General features: G+C 41.5%; 1 protein-coding gene across 1 annotated transcript in view; it reads left to right on the forward strand.

Moving 5' to 3' along the window:
- The first annotated feature begins 255 nt into the window (after positions 1-255).
- Positions 256-20,540, forward strand: part of LOC129708121 (protein shisa-6-like) — a 394,948-nt gene continuing 374,663 nt past the window's right edge. Inside the window, exons 1-2 of the mRNA XM_055653685.1 lie at positions 256-858; positions 1,240-2,282. Of these exons, the coding sequence (XP_055509660.1) occupies positions 1,726-2,282 (557 nt within the window). The 5' untranslated portion in view covers positions 256-858; positions 1,240-1,725. The remainder of the gene's footprint in view (positions 859-1,239; positions 2,283-20,540) is intronic.

The raw sequence follows: 20,540 nt of genomic DNA on the forward strand, positions 1-20,540 counted from the left end.
TAAGTAAATATTGAGTCTTTGTCCCAAACATTATGGAGGGCACTGTATGTTCAGATGATGTGGTGTATTGGGTTGCGATACGATATAACTTTATATATCCCAGCAGGGAGATTGATTACTCAGCTTCCCACTCTCACAGTCCTCAAATCCAGATGGAGTTCCCTCACCCACTCCCTCAGGTTCATACCGAATCCGCTCATACGACAAGCACCAATTCAAGCCCACACGTGTAGCTTGCAGACCGCTAATAATGATTTGCTCCACATTCTAATAGTTAAATGTCAATTCCAAATTCCCTTAAATAAAGTTTGGCTTTGGGGGGGGAGTGGGCAGATTCAGATTTGAACGTGGCCTCTCGACAAAGAGTTCCCTCAGACCTAACCAGCGCCTGACCAGACAGAGACTTCATTAGATAAGAGCTTGATCGACCGAGGATCGATTTAAGCTTCTTTAGTTATTGATTGGATACAAACAGGCGGCTTAAACCCCAACGCCAGCCCCAGATGTACCCCTTGTGAATGAGCGCCGTTCCCAGCCTACCCATCTCTGCATGTGGCTGATCTTCCGGCAACTGCATTCCAGTGGTGTTCGGCAGTGCCTCTCTCTCTGTGAATATTTCCCCCCTCTTTTTGGAAGTGATCTTTCACTGGAAGGCTGGGTGTGCTGCGGTGACGTTGTTTGTTCGTGGGGGTAGTGCGTGGGTTGGATTGCTGGGGGTGGTTGGTTGGGGTGGAGGCGGACTGCCTGGGCTCTCAGCTTCACTCATTCTCTCTCTCTCGCTCTCTCTCGTCTTCTCATCTCGGTGCCAACGTGAGTAACATCAGCAGCGAACAAGGGCGAGCCGAGCCGAGCGCCGCGGTAAGTGTTTGCTTTTTTACCACGAGAGTGTGCGCTACCGCACTTGATGCCAATTCACGGCGGTGTGCGATACAGCTCAACACCAGCGAGGATTCCAATCTAATAAACACGTCCCCCGTCTCTGCTTTGAAACCAACCGGAGCAGTTCCCGGCGTTGCTGTTTGCCGCTCCTTGTCTCGGAGACACGGTGTTCTGCTCGAATGTAATGCATGCTTGGGTGCGCCGCGCTGTACCGGGGATATTTAGTATGTGGGTAGCGATGTCTCTCCACACACGCTCTGCTATAACCGGCTTTTTTTTTTTAAATTGCTGCCCCCCCCCTCTCTCTCTTCCCCCCTCCCCCCCCTCTGCCCACCCCTCCCAACCTCCACCACCCCCTAGCCCGCCACCTTGCCCCATCACAGCAACCCGGGCTAGTGGAAGCGCCTTAAATCCCTCCCAAGATCTGATGGTCCACGAGAGAGAGAGAAAATACTCTTCAAAACTTCCACATCCCAACGGTACGGAAGGGATTTTCGCCAGCGGACGAGGGATGTGATCCAATGCCAACCCCCATCCTGATATTCTTTTATAAAAACAAAAGACTTTTGTTCTCTTCCCTGCCTTGGGTAGAGGTTGCCCGGTTTGCCGCAGTGGATAGTGCATCTGTTTGATTTATACTCCGTGTGTATCTATTGAAATAGATATCTCCAGCCCGTTTGTTTCCTGGGCGGATTGAAAGCGATGCTTGTGGCGAGCCCATGGCTCTCGGGCATGCGGGAGCTGGCCGTTAGCGGAGGGATCGGGCAGCAGGGCAGGAGGAGCTAGTTTCTGCCCGGGGAGAGATCGCAGGAGAGAGGTGAGGAGCGAGAAGACAGCGGCGAGGCGATGCAGCACCTTCTGCTCTTCCTCGTGTATATGGACCCACTTAACCTGCTGCTGTGCGCAGCGAGGACCCGCAACAGGACGCTGGCCTCTTCCCGGCGTCAAGGGGGTTACTCTTCCAAGGTGCAACAGATCAACACCACGGTGGTGGTGCCCGTTCTGCAGATCAGCAGGATGAAGCCGCTGGTGCTACAACACACGGAGAAATGCCGGGGTCACTACGACGTGGCCGGCCAGTGGGACCCCGATTTTGAGTGCAACAGGACTTCCTACAATTACTGCTGCGGAACCTGCTACATGCGCTACTGCTGCCAAGACAAGAACTACCGCCTGGAGCAAAACAGCTGCAAAAACTACGTGACTCCCAAAGTGGAGATTCAAGTCACCACCGACCCGGATCGGAACGATCTGGAGAACGTGTACGACCCCAGCAAAGACAAGACTAACAGCACGGTCTACATCAGCTGCGGCGTGGTCGCCTTTGTAATTATAGCTGGTGTCTTCGCCAAAGTTGCCTACGACAAAGCGACTCGACCTCCTCGTGAAATGAACGTTTCCAGGTAAGAACACGCTTTTGTTTTTTATTGAGACAATGCGATGGTGGTCTAGTGTATGTGTTATATATATATATGAATGTGTGTGTATATGAATGTGTGTGTATATGTATATATATATATATGTGTGTATATGTGTATATATATATATGTGTATATGTATGTCAACACACACACACACATATGTGTGTGGTGACTTCCAATGGTCACACATTCCATGGATTTCTTCGTTATCACTTCTCAAAGAGTCTCAAAGGAAAATCACAATCATCACGAAATCGTCCATGATAATACATTCACAGAAATGTGCTATTGTCAACTATATACATAGTCAACTACATATATAGTCAACCGCACGCACACACACACACACACACATCTATATATCTATCTGGTGATGTATTGATGGGGAATGGGACAGGACAGGAATGGTATAGACAACCTCCGTGAGTGTGTAAGATCTCACATCTGATGCTGGATATTGATATCCAACAGTGAATAAAAGCATCTCAAGTGAGACCAAGTTAAGAGTCCTCTAGAAATGAATTTTGACTCTCGAGCGGTAGGTTATTGATAACACGGTAACTCGAAATATAAAGAGTCACAGCACCAAAGCCAAACTAGAAACCCACAAAAGAATCAAAAATCTGCCAAACAATCCAAAATAAGACAATCCACAAATTTATTTTCAAATAGAAATTTTAACATATTGTGAAAAAAAAGTGACCCAACTTGCAACTGTCCAATTCATTTGTCAACATACCCTCTATGAATTTAAAATGTACTTAGAACCAAGAAACAGTCCAAGACCAATGTAATACAAATATATTGCGATCAAGTTATATAAATCAAGTTTAAGTAGAATAAACTGTTAATTAAAACTCTTCCAATCAATCTTTGAAACCCTAAATAAAACATTATTTACAAATTAAGAATGCAAGATCAACAGAATCCTCTTTATAAGGAGTCTGCAGAAGGGTTTCGACCCAAAATCTTGCCAATTTCCTTTGCTCCATAGATGCTGCACCCGCTGAGTTTCTCCAGCATTTTTGTCTCTCTTCCACTTTATGAAGAACCAAGTGATGGACAAAAATGTTATATCTTGATTTCTTTTGGTATAATTCATTTTCCTCATCTTAAAAACTAGATGAAGTTAATGCAACAGCAGCATGAAACTATTTGCAAGGAATGATGTGGTTGCTTTTATTCCTGGCGGGATTAATTTCCATGTGAAATGCCAATTCCTTTTATTTTTCCATCTTTAAAATGATGTCAGAGAAGAACTGAATTGACCGTTGCATAAAGTAACTTTTATTTCTTTGGCATACCATTATCTGCCCATCTGCATGACCTGCCGTGCAGGTGTCTCTAACACTGTAGAATTAAATTACGGGCATTTTACCACATTCCCATTGATAAAATTGGGTGTCAAGTGTATACCTGTGTTTAAAAACAATGAGAGAAGTGGATACACCTTTCATACAATGAATAACATTGCTTCCACACTCATGATTTAATCCGAGTCTGATGGAAAACTACAAGCTGCACCTTGGAATCAGTGTGAAACATACAATCCTATGGTTCAATACTTCCAATGTATGAACAAATTGTAAGCTCCTGTTCCCATTCTCCTCATATCAAACCATACATCTATGCTTAAGCAAACACATTAAAATATCTTTTTAGTTGTAAAGTGTACCGAGAGTGTAGCCAGAAGCACAACCTAAGGCTGTTATGTGTAATGACATACATTACAAGTTCTGGCTCAAATCTAGGAGTTGTTGTATAACTCATAATCACATCACCATTAACTCTGGGCTGTTTGCCATTCCTCCATTTACTTTTCCAACATTTTGCAAACTTCACACACCAGCAGCCGAAGCTGCAGCAAGTGTGTGGGAAACCGAATGTAACCAGCTCTAATGATTAATGTGATCTTGTATATTTTGTAATGTGAAAACTGCTGGCAGAGATATGAAGCAGTTATTTAATTACAGAGTTCAGTTACAATTAAAATACTTTGGGTAACACTCTCTCAATAATGGGATGATTAGAGACTCTTGGTTTCATCGTAGCTTTCTATCTTACTACTGGCCATTCATTTACTGACATGTAAGAAGATAGTATCATTGTACCCATGTAAATATGCAAGCATTTAGCATAACCAAACCACAGCATGAAAGTGAATTGAACCAACATTGCCGCAACCCAATGATTTCACGAAATAGTAGAATTCACCTTGCTTTTTATAAATGCAGCAAAGTGCATGAAGATCAAAGGGTTTTATCTACTAAAGCTGATAAGTAAAATATATTGCATCACATTTTCATTTCTAGACATGCTTTCAGTGGCAGCAGTTTACCTGCAAACTTTAAGTACGCTTACTGGATTTTGATGAGATTTTCCGGTAATATTCACCATATTTTTGATTAAAACCCAAGCTTCATAAATCAGTGCAAAACCTTCTTATTTATATGCCTGCTTTGGATGGATTTTCTTTAAGGAGATAAGCTGAACATTTAAAAAAAAAAAAAACGAAATTTGATTAAGAAAGAAAATAACAAGAGGGGAAGGTGATAAATCCGTAACTTATGAAGGAGTTCAGTTTTATTATTTACGGAATTAATTTCTAAAATGAATTGCTTATCCTACTGCATGAGCGGAATATAAGAAACACAGAGCAGCCAAGTACATGGTAGTGTAGCACAGTGTCTAAAGCATAGGGAAATCCTACTGGCACATTGGAAATCCATGTATATTGGCTGTATAGTGTACAATATTTGATGCATGGGGGGTCCAAATATATTCCTAACGCAGTGTACAATGCTAGAAAATATGGTAAACTCCAACATACTAATTAAAAAAAAACAAGAAATAATGATGTACTCTTCAGGTAATGTACTATTTCCAGTGTAATGCACAACGCCCAAACATTGGGAAAACTGAATTACACAAAAAGAAGTAGAAAGAATCGTAGAATACAATCAAACCACAGCCCCAAAAATATTAACTATTAAGCAGGAGACGGAGAGAATAGGTTGTGGTGGCTGTCATGGGATCAGTCCATTTCTGGCGTGTAAAGGCCAGCTGGTCAGATTTCAGAATCAACGTGATCCCGCAAGGAAGAAAGACAAGGATGGATTGGTTTGGAAATCTTGGATGGCAAGAGATGTTGCAAGTTCAGTCAGAAATAAAAAGGAAGCATGTGTCGGGTTTAGGGCGCTGCAGTAACACAGGATCCTTGCGAAATGTAAGGGAAGCAGGAAGGCACTTAAGCAGGGGTTTCAGGAGGACTTACAGGGATCAAGAAATATCCTTGGTGGGTAAGATGAAAGGGAATCCCAAGGTATTATATATATATATAATTTAGAAATAAAAAGATAACTAGCGAGAGAGTAGGACCAGTCTAGGATAAAGTATTTATGCCTGTAACTGGAGGAAATACTTTACATCAGTATTCATCAAGGAGAAGGACATAGTGAGATTGGGAGGAGTTTGCGGATATTGCGGGGCATGTTAATTTTAAGAAGGCGATTGTGTTCGGTCTTTTGAAGAACATTAAGGTGGATAAGTTTATGGGGCTGGAAGTATCTATCCCAGGTTATTGGGAGAGGCATGGCAGGAAATTGCTGGAGCGATTAGGAATTAGATTTTCCCACCTTCTTTCTCTGTAGGTGAGGTCCCAGAGAAATGTAGACATGCAAGTTGATCCTTATTTAAGAATAGCAATAGGGATAAACCAGGCCATTTTAGATCGGTGAGCATTACGTGGCTGGTAGGGAACTTGTTGGTGAAGATTCGTGGGAGAAACTCTGCTTGCATCTGGAAAGGCATAAACTTCTCAGGGATTGTCAGCATTGGTGTGTGCAAGAGGTCTTGATTTACAAACCTGATTATGTTTTTGAGGAAGTGATGAAGATGATTGCTGAAGGTAGCATGGTGGGTGTTGTACACATTGTCCTTGGTAAAGCTAGGCTGATCTAGAAGATTAATGCACATGGAATTACTGGAGACTTGGTAGATTGGATTTAAAGTTGGCTTGGCCATAGAAGACTCTGGATAATGGTCAAGGGATATATTAATATTGTTTTACAAGGAACAGTAAAGGGATCTCTGTTTGTGATGTATATAAATGATATGGACAAAAATGTAGGTGAGCTATTGGTAGATTTACAGATAACACAAGAAATGTAGATAGTGAACGAGGTTGTCAAAGGCATTCAGCAGGAGAGAGCACAGTGTGAAATTTGGGCAGAGAATTGGCAGATGGAGCTTAATCAGGTCAAGTGTGAGGTGTTGGGAGATCAAATGACACAAAGGAGCTGGAGTAACTTAGCGGGACAGGAATGGGTGACGTTTCGGGTCGAGACCCTTCTTTAGACCCAAACCGAAACGTCACCAACTCTTTCTCTCCAGAGATGTCGCCGGTCCCGCTGAAATACTCCAGCTTTTTGTGTCTATCTTCAGTTTAAACCAGCATCTGCAGTTCTTTCCTACAAATGTAAGAGGAAAATATACAAGTAAATGCAGGATGCTTAGGAGCATTGATGTACAGAGGAATCTTGGGGTGAATATTCATCGGTCTCAAGGCAGCACAAGTAGGTAGAATGGTAAAGAAGGCATATGATACATTTGAGTTGGAAAATTGTTGCCCCATTACAGTAAAGATGGGGAGACTTTGGAGAAGGTGCAGAAGAGGTTTGCCAGGATGCTGACTGGATTAGATGATATTGGCTATAAGGGGTTGTGGGACAAAATTGGATTATTTTCTTGTAGTGTTGGAGGCCTGATAGAAATATATACGGTTCTGAGAGGTATAAATAGGATAGATAGTCAGAGTATTTTTTTTCTCATTAAGAAATGGCAAATACTATTGCTTTAATGTGGGAGGTGAAAGTTTAAAGGAGGTTTATAGGATAGGGTTTTTTTTTATACAAAGTGTGATTTTTTTTTAAACAAAGTTTTTATACAAAGCCTGGGCAAGACCTGAAAGTTATAAAAGAAGATCCAATAGCAATATTTAAGAGACATTTGGACAGACACATGAACTGGGGATGAGGGATATAGACCATGTACAGGCAGATGCACAGATTAGATTGGCATCATGGTCAGTGTAGAGCAAACAGCCTGTTCCTGCGATGTGCTGGCCAATGAGGTATTCTCAACCCTGCACCACAATTCCCCACTGGCTCTATTCCATACCTTACAGTCGCAGACGTTAGATTTGATTTCATGAGGAAATCTCTCGGAAAGCAGCCAGCCTCGATGGACTCCCTAAATGTGTGAAAATATGTGTAAATCAACAGACCAAAATCATTGCTGGCATCTTCAATCTCTCCCTGCAAGAGTCTTCTGGTACAAGGAACATTGCATCATACTCGTCCCCATGAAAAATAAAGTGACCTGTCTCTGTGACCATCGGCCAGTAGCTCTAACATCGACCACGGTGAAGTGCTTTGACATGTTGGTAATGGTCCACATTTGTGCCAGTCTGCCAGATAATCTGGATACTCTGCATTTTGCGTACAGGAAAAATATGTCTACAGAGTACACCATCTCTTTTGCATTACATTCAGTTATGGATCATCTGAATCATAATAATACCTGAAGAAGGGTTTAACATCTGAAGGGTTTCGGCCCGAAATGTTGCCTATTTCCTTCGCTCCATAGATGCTGCTGCACCCGCTGAGTTTCTCCAGCATTTTTGTGTACCTTCAATTTTCCAGCATCTGCAGTTCCTTCTTAAACATAACAATACCTATGTCAGCTTGCTATTCATTGACTACAGTTTAGCCTGCAACACCATAATGCTGCATATGCTCATTCCAAATCTTCTGGACATTGGCCTGCATGAAACCTTCATCTACAATTGGCTTCTGGACTTCCAGACCGATGTCATTTTGAATTGGTCACAACCATTCCTCCAACCTGCCCCTCACTCAGCATGTTGTCTCTCAGGGTTGCATTCCTCATTCCTCTATTCCCTGTGCACCCATGATCCAATACAACACCAATTCTGTCTTGAGGTTCTCTGATGTCGAGCTCGTCTACAAATATTATGACAAATTTCAGGAAATGCACGTAGAACCTAGTGTCGTGCAGTCAGCCCTTAATGACAGCAAGAAGAAAGAGTTGGTTATTGACCTGAGGAAGCGTAAAGGTGAATATAACCCTGTCCTCATCAATGGAGCTGCAGCACAGATGGTTGACGACTTCAGGTTCCCAGGCATCGATATCATTAACAATCTAACTTGGTCATTTCACACCGATGAGGAGATCAAGAAAGTGCATCAACGTATTTACTTTCTTGGGCATCGGAGAAGATTTGATGTGTCCACAAGGATTCGCACAAACAACTTACAAAATTCTTAAGGGGTTGGACAGGCTAGATGCAGGAAGATTGTTCCCGATGTTGGGGAAGTCCAGGACAAGGGGTAACAGCTTAAGGATAAGGGGGAAATCCTTTAAAACCGAGATGAGAAGAACTTTTTCCACAAGAGATTGTGAATCTCTGGAACTCTCTGCCACAGAGGGTGAGTGCCGGCTATATTGAAGGGAGTTAGATGTGGCCCTTGTGGCTAATCCATCAGGGGGTATGTTGAGAAGGCAGGTACAGGATACTGAGTTGGATGATCCATGATCATATTGAATGGCGGTGCAGGCTCGAAGGGCCGAATCTCAATGCACCATTTCTTGCATCACGGCTGAACATTGGAAAGCATTGTGACTGGATGCATCTCTTGAGTGCGGTGAACATAATCCAATCCAACATGGGGTTGTGACGTCATTCTATTTCAGTCCATCTTCATCCATCTCAATCCATCTTGCATCAGGAAGGCTGGAAGTGTGGTCCTGGGTGTGTGTCATCCTAACCATGAGCTTTTCTAGCTAAGGGGTTGCCACGTGTAACTCTACCTCATTCAGCTATTCCATGTTTGTACTTTTTGCATTATTTTGCACCATAATCTTGCACCATTCTGCTGTTTTGCATTTGTTGCAATCATGGTTGTTTTACCATTATTGTATATGTACTCTGTACTCCATGAGCTTCAGGTGAACATGCTCCTTTCATTGCACCTTATTGCACATGACAATAATCTACAAATCTAATCTAATGTTCTATGTTCCCAGTACATGGTCAATGTGGTGTAAAATGATGAAAGTGTTTGTGTCCTGGGACAATGTCACTATGTGTAGAATCATAGTCACACAGTCATGCAGCATTGAAACAGATCTCATCCATGCTGACCTTTTAACACATCTGCAGTAATCCCATTTTCCCACATTAGTACCTTATCATTCTATGCCTTGTCTATTTAAATGTCCATCCAAATGCTTCTTAAATATAATGATTGTATCTGATTCCACCATCTCTGGGAGTTCATTGCAGATATCAAGCACTTTCTGCATCAAAATCATATTCCTAAGGTCCCTTTTAAATCTCCTCCCTCTCACCTTAAATCCATACCCTCTTATTTTTGATACTGCTACCTTGGGGAACAAAAAGACGTTGACTATCTACTCTATCTTTGCCTCTTGTAATCTTATCAACGTCTGTCAGGTCATCCTTCAACCTTCTTCATTCCAGTCAAGACCATTTGCAAGACCAGTCTCCAATCTCTCCTAGTCAATCTCCTCTGGACTTCCTCCATTGCAATCACATACTTTCTATGGTGTGGTGACCACAATACAGATAATACTCCATATAAGATCTGACAAGTATTTTGTAGGGGTGTAACATAACATCCTCATTCTTATATTCAATGCCCTGATGTATGGAGGTATGCAAGTCATTTGCCTTCTTAACCACCAAACAATCACTGTTGTCGCTTTTATGGAACTGTGGACATTGACTCCTAGGTCTCTCTGTTCATCAACTTTCTTTAGAGTTACTGTATACGTCCTGCCGCTATTTGATTTACCCCATGGTGTGGTTTAGGTTTATTATTGTCGTGTGTACAATGGTACAGTGGTACGAGGTACAGTGAAGAGCTTTGTTTTACATGCTATCCAAACAAACCAGATACACCATACATAGATACAATCCGTACAAATTCAATTCCAATAGATAGAACAAAGGGGAAGATACAGAGTGCAGAATATAGTCCTCAGCTTTGTAGCACATTACAGCGTATCAGTTCCTAATGTATCGCCATTGAATTTTTCGGTATTAAATTATGTCCATCTATCTGCTGTTCCAACTGATCTACGTCCTGTCGCCGTCTTAGACAACACTGTCCACAATGTAGTTGTAGTTCTTATTCTTAACTCAACTTCATTCAGTATTCGTGTCATCTGCAAACGTTCCAAGTTGCTTGCAGTAAAATGCTGGGGCTGGACAGCAGATGAGGCTAGATCTGCAGAGAGAAAAATTGTTAACACTTCACTTCAATGATCCGCAGTTAAACTATTAATTGATCAAAGTATGAAAGATGATGCATGTGTGCCAACCCTGATTCGATTGTTCTGATTAAAATGCCAAATAAATACATACAGTACGCTCAACTATTATGTATATTTATTCCAATAAAGAGCATTTCAATATCAGTCGTATGAATATTGATTTTGAGAGATTCGGGTGTTAGATTCTTAGTAGTAAAACAATCCGATTAAAATGATGTTGTGGAAATTGTTAGGCAGGGGCTGAATGATGTACTGTAATCATTCACCAATTAAAGTCACTGAAAGGAATCGAGGTCCCCCTGGACTGGGCTGTTGATTTCAAAGTAGGAAACCAATTGAGAGAAGCAATCAGAGATTGACGAAAGTAAAATAGATTGTCCAATCAGTAAACATTGGATGGTCATTGAACAATAAAGATTTCCAGACCAATGAACCCTTAAACTGATCAAGTTTCCTTAGTCCATAGAGCAGATGGTCCTTTGCTCTGCAAGTCAGGGAAGGCAATGGAGCCTCTGCTCCATGAAATAGGGCTTCCAAGTTCCTTAGAAACCTACACTGTCTAAAAATACAAGGTACACAGAATTGCTGGAGAAACTCAGCGGGTGCAGCAGCATCTATGGAGCGAAGGAAATAGGTGACGTTTCGGGCCGAAACCCTTCTTCAGACTGATGGGGGGTGGGGGGGGGGGGAGAAGGAAGGAAAAAGGGAGGAGGAGGAGGAGGAGCCCGAGGGCGGGGGGATGGGAGGAGACAGCTCGGGGGTTAAGGAAGGGGAGGAGACAGCAAGGGCTAGCAAAATTGGGAGAATTCAACGTTCATGCCATCAGGATGCAAGCTATCCAGGCGGAATATGAGGTGCTGTTCCTCCAATTTCCGGTGTTGCTCACTCTGGCAATGGATACGCCACTGTCTAAAAATACATTCTGGATGACATTGACACATTGCTGACCCTTTAATGGTGAGCTACTAAACATCAACCAGGCTATATCTCCAGTGCAAATTGCCATTGTCGCATTTTGAGTACAATACTGATAGAGCTCAAGGACTGATTGAGAGAATAATTGATATAGAATGTAGCTCAGTTCATGGATTACTTGGTAAATGCAACTTCTGGTAGTGAGCTAAGATATGAAGGCAAGGTTGGATGGGGCAGATTTGTCAGTGTCAGAGATGAGAATCTATAAATGCATAAAATCTCCTGTGCCAAGAAAAAGGGAATCAATTATTCTCCCCATTCAAAGTCATTACTTGATTAGGCCTGTGGGAAAATGCTCGAAATGTTCGGCAGGTCGGGCAGTATCCATGGTGAGCGAAATAGAGCTAATGTTTCACGTTAATAGCCCATCATCAGAAATGGGATAAGTAAGATACGTTTTAAGTGGGATGTTGGATGAGAACAAGATTGGATGTGGCTGTAATGGATGATGGTGGACTACCTTTCTACCACAAGGTAACCAGAGTCATAATAGATTATTCCTTGAAAAAATATGGAAGTTCAGAATCTTTATGGGCATTTGCATCTGTTGCATTTAGGACATGCGGGAGGTAACTTGATGGACCAATGAGCACTCCCTAACTAATCCGACAAAGATAGAACCACTAAACCTACAAAGTCGGGTATGAGCAGCTTTATTTTGGTTTTAAAAAGTTAAGAAATTTAAAGAAATAGAAGGAAAACCATGAGGCTCTTTAGTCACAAATGTAATAATTATATCCAAGTCTCCATTCTTTCGGTCTGATTTGGGTTCCAATGTATCCTCTGTCTCTTGCTTTCTTTTTTTCATTTATTTTCTATTTCCCTGTTTCATTTAGCTATTCTGAGATGACAGGGTACTATTCTCATGTATTTTATTATTCACCTTCATTGGGTGAGGTGCTTGAGGAAGTATCAAGAAAATGTGGCCTTTTTTCATTGCACAGTTTGCATGAACGCTACATCAGTCGCTGCCTCAAAAAGGCTGGCAGTATCAGCAAGGACCCACACCATCCTGGCCACACACTCATCTCCCTGCTACCTTCAGGTAGAAGGTACAGGAGCCTGAAGACTGCAACAACCAGGTTCAGGAATAGCTACTTCCCCACAGCCATCAGGCTATTAAACCTGTCTCGGACAAAGCTCTGAACATTAATAACCCATTATCTGTTATTTGCACTTTATCAGTTTATTTATTCATGTGTTTTGTAGTCAATGCCTACCATGTTCTGTTGTGCTGAAGCAATGCAAGAACTTCATTGTCCTATCAGGGACACATGACAATAAACTCACTTGACTTGACTTGACTCAGTGCAATCTCTGAAAGACCATGTTCATAACACAAACCATCGACTGTTCACCTCACCCAGTCTCACCAAAATGAAAGGGAATATATTGATCTCGGCACATAAGGTCTTGGTTTTTCAGCTCTGTTTAACATTTTGCGGTTCTCTGCTCTGAACCTTTGCGATTGTCATTCACAAAACCGCCACTCTATAACCCCTGGTTACATTATTGCAATGGGCAGTATCATTGCTGTTTTACATTTAACAATACTAAAAACATCAATATGCTTTGAACTTGACATTTTCATAAAAATCATAAAATCTTTACCATTTGCTGGAATTTTTAACGAACAGTTCTTGTGCTCATCAAATGGTCTTTGAAGCTTTGAGTCACACGGTGAGAATGACTCTCTTTTCCATCAGTATGACATACATGCCAGGAAGGTTTGGTTTTATTGAATGATCAAGCAGTATATTTACACCAGTATCGATCCTTGTGCAAGCGATGCACAAAGGATAAAAGATGGATGTGCGTTTTGGAAGATTGCAAAACATTTGCAGGATGTAGAAAATTCAATAAAAGCAGGAAAACACAATAGTAATATATAGCTCTGTTTAAGCAGCAGAACCTCTTCAGAGCTGATAGGTGAAAAGTCCTCCTATGCAATGTTATACATTCTGCAAGTAACATAATTTCTGCACCATTATCACATGCATATATCAACCGTAAAACGTTGGGCTTGTATTTACAGTTCATTAATTTTGCTGAAACATTTTCTGTGCACACTGGTACAATATAGTCAAGGGGAGGGTTTGAGGATTTTGACCTTTCTTTGCTTTTTTTTTTAAATACACTGCGGCATTGGGAACAGTCTGTCCTGATTGTAAGTGAAGTGAGGTTGCAATTGCAAACTGTGGAGCAAATGTAACCTTTAATCCAAAGTTATCAGCCGTCAGGATTAGTAATGATAACAAAATGTATTGGGCTGCCAACCCTAATGGAATTCATGCTGAGTTATGCATAGAAGTGGGGAATGGCTTTTCCAAATCCCTGCTAATTCTAAAAAAAAAAGTGGTACAATACCCTACTTTAAACATTGGAGAGGATTGAGGAACCTGTCATTAAAAATAATCATGTAATTTTAGGTCCATTAACTTTATATAGCAGTAACACATTTTCTAGAAAGGATCACTATCAATGCATTCTACAGCCAGTTTATAACCCAGCGGTATGAATATTGATTTCTCTAATTTCAAGTAACCATTGCATTCCCTCTCTCTCCGACATCCTGTTAGGTTTACAGTTTGTATCCCATCGTTACCACCTCCTCCATGGTCAACAATGGTCATCGGTGCGATCTCTGATCTGTTTTTTACATTGTCACACTGCTAGTTTCCCTCTCCCCTGACTCAGTCTGAAGAAGGGTCTCAACCCGAAATGTCATCTATTCCCTTTTTCCAGAGATACTGCCTGACCCGCTGAGTTACTCAAGCATTTTGTGTCTATCTCTAGAGAATCTTAGCATAGCTTCCACAAAATGGGAGTATGGGATGTTTGAGGAGATGACAAAAGAGGTGGGTGATGAATGATGCTCCTTCGTTTATGAAGACTTGCATAAGATCTTTGATGAAAAGCTATAAAGCAAGAATGAGCTTTATGGGGCTTACAGGCAGACTTGGGTTGTAGTAGGAACGGGTTGCATTCATGTTGGTACCTTTATTTGCTAATTGTAATTGGTTTTAATAAGACTGAAGTCATAAAATAACATTACTTCTATACCTTATAGTCCTTGTTATGTGTATGGCAGGATTGCGCATATGTAACTGGGCTTATATTGGAGCGACACGCTGTTAATCTGAAGAGTAAATTCAAGTCCCGTTGCAGCTGAGAACGTTTAAACTCTGTTAATTGTTAGACCTACAATTTAAAGAAAACACAACTACCAGCATTGAAGGCAATGAAACCAGTGGTCGATTGCAAAAACATATCTGGTTTAGCAGTGTCAAGTCGGAAAGGAGATCTGTGTTACTTACGCAAGTGTGGCCTTTATGGGATCAGACCTTCGTCAATTCTTAAATGGCAAGCCATTCATTTCTAGGGCAGTCAAGGGTGAATGTGTAATGCTGGTTTTGCCCTGTCCTGAAGATGAATGGATAAGTGATTTTTCTTTTTTTTCTGCATGAAAGGTGGTCCATAGGGATAATCATTAACTAATGACTGCATTCATTAATGTTCCTCTTTGCCTATTTTTTTATCAACGGAGGCTTCAGAAGAAGTTCGCGGAAGACACAAAAATAAATGAAAATGTAATAAGCGTAGCTGGGAACAATAGACTAGAGGCAGATTCAGATACAATGAGGGAATGGATCAGCAGATATAATTTAATACAGATTCGTAGTACAAGTGGACAGGGTCAATACTACATGTTTAGTTTACCGAGTCCACACAGACCAGCGATCCCCACACATTAACACTATCCTATACACACTAGGGAATCCTTCTGTTGTAGTCCATTAGTCTGTGCAGGTTCACACCTGGAGACATGAGCAATGGTAGAATTGAAGAGGATGCTAGGACAGTTAGATATCAGGCATGGGAACTGTTGGACAGCACTCTGTTTTGATCAAGTTCCATAGATAGATGGAGACCCTGGAAAAGGTTTGCAGGACAATTAATAGATTGCTACCTAACTTAAAGATATTTAATTAACAGTAGAAGCTTCAAAAGTTATAACATCACATCATGATAAAGGGCATCTACAATATTTAAAATTCTAATATGATTAAATTTCTCACAAATGGATAGTATATTTGACCTTGAAAAGTTGGTCGTAAATATGTTAAGAATTATATTTTAACCCAAAGGGTTGTTTTAGCAAGGAATATTCTCCAACAAAACATTAGTGCATGCTTGCTCAATTATCAATCTTAAGCATGAGACTCGTATATTTTTGTTAGCTAATTGCTTTAACAGTCATGAACCCAAACAGCTAAAGAAAGTGAAGATATGGATATTTTGAACGGCAGATCAGGCTCAAGAGATTGTGTGCCCTACTCCTGCTTCTGAATCCCAAAAATAAAACTGGGTTAGATGTGAAGAGATACTTCTGCTTGTTGAAAATAATTGACCTTGGGAAAGTATTACAACTGCGTGTCAATTCAGTGTAAGATTAAGCATGGAGCTGAATGTGTTACCGTAAGCTGCAAACACCTTCACATACGGAAGAGAGGTGGTGACTGAGGGCTAAGTCATTTCAGCCTTCGAGAATTGACCATTTGCAGGGAATAGAAACATAGAAATAGGTGCAGGAGCAGGCCATTCAGCCCTTCAAGCCAGCACTGTCATTAAATATGATCATGGCTGATCATCCAAAATTAGTACCCTGTTCCTGCTTTCTCCCCATATCCCTTGGTCCCATTAGCCCTAAGAGCTATATCTAACTCTCTCTTGAAAACATCCAGTGAATTGGCCTCCACTGCCCTCTGCGGCAGAGATTTCCACAGTTTCACCTCTCTCTGCCTGAAATTCTTTTCCCTCCTCTCAGTCTACGCCTTAAAGCCCAGTCCTACGGTACGGGTTCATTCCAAGAGCTCTCCCGAGTTTGCCCTGATTCGAACTCGGAGACTTATGGTAATGGCCACTCGTCGGTACTCAGGGCTCTTGTGGACATTTTTCAACATGTCGAAAAATCATCGCGAGTCTTCCCGTGCTTACCTGCCGTTAGCGATACGAGCCGCTAAGAGACGTCCCCGAGCTCCGACGTACCCGCTACGTTCATTCTCCGTGCTTACCACGAGTTTGATTTTTTTTTTTAAACTCGGGAGAGCTCTTGGAATGAACTCGTACTGTGGGACAGGGCTTTTATCTTAAACTGGCCTACCCCTTGTTCTTAAACTGTGACGCCCCCTGGTTCTGGACTCCGTCAACATTGGGAAAGTTTTTCCTGCATCTAGCCTGTCCAATCCCTTAAGAATTTTATACGTTTCTATTTATACCCTCTCATCCTTCTAAATTCCAGTGAATACAAACCCAGTCGATCCAATAGAGCTCAATTTCTCACCACTCTCTCCTGTTTAGCTTTTCCCAAGAGATTGTGCAGTTTTTGAATGGGGCCAACACAGTATGTGAGTGAGGGGGAGGGGAATACTTAGTTTTTTTCCATTTTTTCTGCCCAAGGTCAAATTGTAAAAGGTAAGCTTTTAACACTCAAGACCGGTATTACATTACCACAAATATCAACTTATTTCAATGCTTTTAATGCCATGCAGCATTGGCCTCTATCATGAATTAGATCTGAAAATGGAACAAGCTTGCACTTATTCAAGCCATATTCATAATAATCCCATCATTGTTTATCATACTGAGCTCCAATTCCAATAGTCGGGGAATCGTGAACCAGAGGACATTAGCTGAAAGTGAGAGGGGAAAGATTTAATAGGTACCCGAGGGGCAACCTTTTCACGCAGAGTGTGGTGGGTATATGGAACAAATTGCCAGAGGAGGTAGTTGAGGCAGGTGCTATAACACCATGTAAAAGACATTTGGACAGGTACATAGATAAGGAAGATTTAGAAGGATATGGGCCAAACATGGGCAGTTGGGAATGGTGTAGATGGGGCATGTTGGTCTGAAGGGGCAAGTTGAGCTTAAGGACTTGTTTCCATGCCGTACGACACTATGAATCTTTTGGGTGATACATTTTATAATTATCTCAAGTTAACTGAAAATCAAGTTGTATATTTCACCGGTACACAAAAATGCTGGAGAAACTCGGCGGGTGCAGCAGCATCTATAGAGCGAAGGAAATAGGCAACGTTTCGGACCAAAACCCTTCTTCAGACTATATACTTCACCATTCATTTATTTCATGGTTCTCAAATAAAGTTGGCACAGTTTTATTATAAAGTTTACAAATTTAATGTTGGTTTATTTAAATTAAATATATATCAAAATTGTAGTTAGGTGACGAGACTAAGGTAGCACAGTGGCACAGCGGTAGTGTTGCTGCCTTATCGCACTAGAGGCCCGGGTTCCATCCTGACTGTGGGTGCTGTCTATGCAGAGTTCCCACATTCACACACCTGTGACAGTGTGGGTTTTCTCCGAATGCTCCAGTTTTCTTCCATGTCCCAAAGACGTGCAACTTGGTAGGTTACATTTTTCTCTATAAATTGTCCCTAGAGTCTATGATAGAACTAGTGTACGGGGTGATCGCTGGTTATGTCATAAGGTTATAAGGAATAGGAGCAGAATTAGGCCATTCGGCCCATCAAGTCTACTTTGCCATTCCTTCATGGCTGATCTATCTCTCCCTCCTAACCCCATTTTCCTGCCTTCTCACCATAACCCCTGACACCTAGACTAATCAAGAATCTATCTAAGTTAAATCACAACAATTTGGAAACAAACTGGAAACGTTTTAAACATGAATCACTTTGCAGATATGTGACACAATTTTGTATCAGGAGCAGGTTCATCCTTTTCCCAGAGAACATAGTACATGTTGTTTTGAGGAGAGTCTGCCATAACCAGGTTTTAATAACATCACCCCAAGGTGGACCACAGTCGAGTACGTTCTTTGAATTACTCCTTCTCTGGGGTCTTTGTGTGGTTCAAATATCCCACCCACCTATCTTGTGTACTCATCCACCAAATCCCCAGACTTCCCAATGAGTCTAAGATTCTCTAAGTCCAAGACTTCCGTGCGCTCTGACCTTTGTAACTCCAAACTTCCCAAGCCTATGATTCCCAGAATCCATGATAGCACACACCTCCAAAACCCAATTGACCCTTTCTGATTCATCAACTTCCTATTCTCCCTGATTAAATACTTGAGCCCATTCTACTTAATGTACTGATGGTCCCCATCCTTCCCTTCTTACTTGACACATTCAGAAAGCGCCAAGTTTCTTCTTCCTTTCAATTAACGATGAACACCAAATATTGGGAGTGCAGCAGCAATGTTATAAGGTCATAAGGAATAGGAATAGAATTAGGCCATTTGATCCATCAAGTCTACTCCGCCATTCAAGCATGGCTGATCTATCTCCCTCCCAACCTAATTTTCTCCCCATAACCCCTGACACCCGGACTAATTAAGAATCTGTCTATCTCCGCCTTGAAAATCTCAACTGACCTGTGGAGAAGGCCTCCACAGCCTTCTGTGGCAAAGAATTCCACAGAATCACCACCCTTTGACTAAAGACATTTCTCCTCATCCCCTTCCTAAAAGGACGTCCTTTAATTCTGAGGCTCTGACCTCTAGTTCCAAACTCTCCCACTAATGGAAGCATCCTCTCCACGTCCACCCTATCCAAGCCTGTCACTATTCTGTATGTGTCAATGAGTTGCTCCCTCATTCTTCTAAACTCCAGTGTTCACAGAACTATTGCTAGTTGATACGGGAAGAGAAACGGCCAATAAATATCCCACACATTAAACAGCAAGTCCCCAACCCTCGTGTATTAACATGGAGCAAGAACAGGTGTATTCATTTTGTCGACGTACGAAACATATCACTCGAATCTCCAACAGATGCTGAGTCATTGCTGACATGACAGGGCAGCTGTTGTAAATGACATTTACGATCAAAGAATGAAAGTAATCACATATTTACTTAAAGGTATGCAGCTGGTGTATTAGTTCGAAACATCATAGGAGTTGGCATTTTTTTATCTAAATGATTGAGTCTCATTTCTTATGTGAATGTCTATAAAAGCTCTTCCTGCAGGGTTTGTGTTGATTAATGAGCCCATTTCATCAATTTGAAATTTATACCTGGAAAATTTTAACATGGGAAAGTAAAATTGCATGTATAGAGATTATTTTGTCATTATGGAATAATTATAAAATATGCCCTACTCCCCGAAGGTAAAGGCTTTTTATTTCCTTTTACAAATCATCTTGAAATTCCTGATTATATGACATTAGAATCAAAGCACATCGATTCTTAACAGAACATTAAAGGGTTGGAAAGGTTTATGTTTGGGAAAGGTTGACACCAATAAAATGGTTGCCTATTTAAAAGTGCTGGTGTTGGATAATCAGAAGGGATCATTGGTTCAATTCCAACAAAGAGTATGTCGTGCCTGGCTTATTGTGGCTTGTTACTGGTTAAGAGTGTGAAATTAGTTACAGAGTAATGGAAACTCCCTGGAGGGTAAAATAGCAAATATCCTTCAGTTGGAATTCAGATAATCTCTTATAGAGTTCTAGATAGTTATGAAAACGCTTTTAGTAGATATCTAGAGATTGGCATTCTATCCTTCCTTAAGGATAAGGGGGAAATCCTTTAAAACCGAGATGAGAAGAACTTTTTTCACACAGAGAGTGGTGAATCTCTGGGACTCCCTGCCGCAGAGGGTAGTCGAGGCCAGTTCATTGGCTATATTTAAGAGGGAGTTGGATGTGGCCCTTTTGGCTAAGGGGATCAGAGGGTATGGAGAGAAGGCAGGTACGGTATACTGAGTTGGATGATCAGCCATGATCATATTGAATGGCGGTGCAGGCTCGAAGGGCCGAATGGCCTACTCCTGCACCTAATTTCTATGTTTCTATGTTTTCCCTTGCCAGCTATACTTAATACATATCTTTTCGCTTATC

This window comes from Leucoraja erinacea, chromosome 23, assembly GCF_028641065.1.
Source record: "Leucoraja erinacea ecotype New England chromosome 23, Leri_hhj_1, whole genome shotgun sequence".
Lineage (NCBI taxonomy): Eukaryota > Metazoa > Chordata > Chondrichthyes > Rajiformes > Rajidae > Leucoraja > Leucoraja erinaceus.